The following is a 2,799-nucleotide window of genomic DNA, read 5'->3' on the forward strand; positions in this document are numbered from 1 at the left end:
TGCACGTCTGTTTAAAACTGGCGACGCTGGACACTTTTAAAGTTTTGGTAACAAGAACAAGAACAGCAGCAGCAGTGATGCTGTAGGTCAGTGCTTCGCGCGGACCAACAAACAATATATAAAATTGAGGTAATTGGATACATTAAATGCCATGTAACATTTGTAACTTTATCTGCTCCTTGAGGATATTCCCAGTTGTGCACCTTATATAGCACCAGAATAATTGCATTGCAAATCGTTCCCTTCCTGCTTGGCACCAATATATTTTCCTGAAAAACACAAAGTTTCTTGCCCAAAGCCACTACTTAGGCAAACCAATACAAATTAAAACATGTCTATGACTTTGTTGATAAGTCTCGATCCCTAAGGATAAAATGCCAATTACAAGATGCAAATACATTAAGATTTAGAACTTGTATGATGAGGCTAAATAGGATAGGATTGATTTGTAAGCAGCCTGTTTGTAGATTAAGTTAGGCTTAGAGAGACACTCGTATGATGAGGCCAAATAGCATTGACTGATTTGTAATTTAAGTCAGGCTTTGAGAGACACTCGTATGATGAGGCCAAATAGCATTGACTGATTTGTAAGTTAAGTTAGGCTTAGAGAGACACTCGTATGATGAGGCCAAATAGCATTGACTGATTTGTAAGTTAAGTTAGGCTTAGAGAGACACTTGTATGATGAGGCCAAATAGCATTGACTGATTTGTAACTTAAGTTAGGCTTAGAGAGACACTCGTATGAGGCTAAATATGATAGGATTGATTTGTAGATTAAGTTTGGCTTTGAGAGACACTCGTATGATAAGGCTAAATAGGATTGATTTGTAAGTTAAGTTAGGCTTAGAGACAACAATTCTGTTTAGCTGTACCATAGGTTAGGTTTATAATGGGGAAAGATGAATTAGGCTTAGTGAAAATAATTGTATTTGTAGAAAAAGCTATATTAAGGAGAAAACTGACTTTGTTATAGGTTAAATTAGGCATAAAAAGAGAACTAGTTTTTAGTTTTAGTAACTTTCTTTGAATATCAGTTATACTTCTGAAAATAATTTGAACCCATGGTGATTAGTGGATTACAAACTAGGCAACTGAGCCACCTAACTATAGATTCCCATAAGTTATCAGTTTAAAAATAAAATAGCTGTTAATAACACACCTTATCAGCGGCATCTCTTCTCGAAGGTGTCTCTCTCGCTCGCAACACTTTCCCAGACTCTGTCTGTGGCACCATGATCTGGGTGGCAATAAAATCCTATTCAATTAAAAAAAAAAAAAACTTTAAAAAAAATTGTAAAAACTGTAGTAAGAACATAACATACAACTCAATTCCCACAGACATCATGGTTGTTGGTTGATGCCTGTTGGACCATTCCTACTGCAAATGCTAGTAACAAAGCAAGTAATGCCCCTCATCTTACCCAGGCGACCGGATTTCACGGGAACGATCGTTTCCGGTACCGTGTGGTTACTGTGGCCAACAAGTCATTTCCCATGTCTGGCCTAGCCTAGCTAGGCCTAGCCAGAATTTACAAACACTCACCACAACCATAATTTGATCCGACCGTATTGATTCCGATGACCATCGCCGCCGGCAGTAGTCGCGACCTCACCTCCGCCGCGGGTTGGTAATAATAAATAGTAAAAATTTTTATCTTTGTCGACAATATTTTTGCGTTGATTAATTGATTTATTTTGTTATTTATTAACAGGCGTTTAGTTAATTTTATTTTTCCAATGTTTTGTAAAGGTCAATTTTGTCTAAGCCTAAGCCCAGGCCTAAGAAAGGGCATTTTCCACTGCCTGGGCCCCAACGAATTTATTCGCGTGAATCGAAAAATGTTACCAATTCGCTTGCGCAATTAATTATCAGTGTGATGAAACAAATTAAACTGCGCATGCATATAGGCGAAAATTTGACTTTTCCATGAAAACTAAAAACAGTTTCCGATAGTTTCCCATGATCACAGAAACCAAAAGCAGTTTCCCATGAAACTTGAAATCCTGTGGCCTGTTACCTCAATATGACCCATCACATCGTTTTGCATATTCTTGGCCATCAAGTACACATGATGATCGGAGCTGTTGTACATAATGGCGTTATTGAACATCAGCATCATATCACGTTGGAATTCTTGTGTGCTGCGTATTTCCCCGCTTTCAATATGTTTCTTGATTGTGAATAAATCCATCGGACGGAACACGACACTGCTGTAGCCTGGTGCTATCTCATCAGTGACTGGGTTCAGGAACACATTTGCACACCTTGAAATTGTCAACAAAAAAAAAAATTAATAGAATTCATAGTCAGTATTTGATATTCAATTTTTCTTTAAAATTTCCCCTATACTACTTACTTTTCTTGCTCAAAAATCATTCAAAAGATACATTTTTGATAGTAGCAGAAAAAGCAATCTTGACAAGAAATATGTATAATAAATAGCAAAAATGTTGTATTTACTTGTGACTAGCTGCTGCTCTCCACACCAGCATGATAGCTTTCCTCCAAGCCCTGTAGGAATGATCTTGATCATCACTAATAAAAACAATCAATTGGTGTACATAATCATTAATATTTACATCGGCACAGTTTGCAAAAGACTAACAAATCCACGACTGCAAGGTTGAGTTGTTAGCCTAACCATGGATTAGGGATGGTTGGTAAAATAGGATCGACCATAGGGGGGCGGGGTTTGCTTTCTAGACGCCCGAAAGTAACCTCTGAGGCGTTTTGGGTAATCAATTATTTCTTCTTTCTTTCTTTCTTTTTTTTCACTTTCCAAAAGGGGAAGTCGCG

At 37.5% G+C, this 2,799-nt stretch overlaps 1 protein-coding gene across 1 annotated transcript; it reads right to left on the reverse strand.

Moving 5' to 3' along the window:
* Nucleotides 1–74: 74 nt before the first annotated feature.
* LOC117121262 (bromodomain-containing protein 8-like) lies at nt 75–2,541 on the reverse strand. The gene is made up of 3 exons (XM_033266399.1): nt 2,464–2,541; nt 2,021–2,267; nt 75–1,257 (listed from the first exon to the last, which is right to left on the reverse strand). The coding sequence occupies exons 1-3, from the start codon at nt 2,493–2,495 to the stop codon at nt 1,150–1,152; spliced, it is 387 nt and encodes a 128-aa protein (XP_033122290.1). The 5' UTR covers nt 2,496–2,541; the 3' UTR covers nt 75–1,149.
* Between the last annotated feature and the right edge of the window lie 258 nt (nt 2,542–2,799).

This window comes from Anneissia japonica, unplaced genomic scaffold, assembly GCF_011630105.1.
Source record: "Anneissia japonica isolate Jap-2015-1 unplaced genomic scaffold, ASM1163010v1 scaffold152609_len2799_cov276, whole genome shotgun sequence".
Classification (NCBI taxonomy): Eukaryota; Metazoa; Echinodermata; class Crinoidea; order Comatulida; family Comatulidae; genus Anneissia; species Anneissia japonica.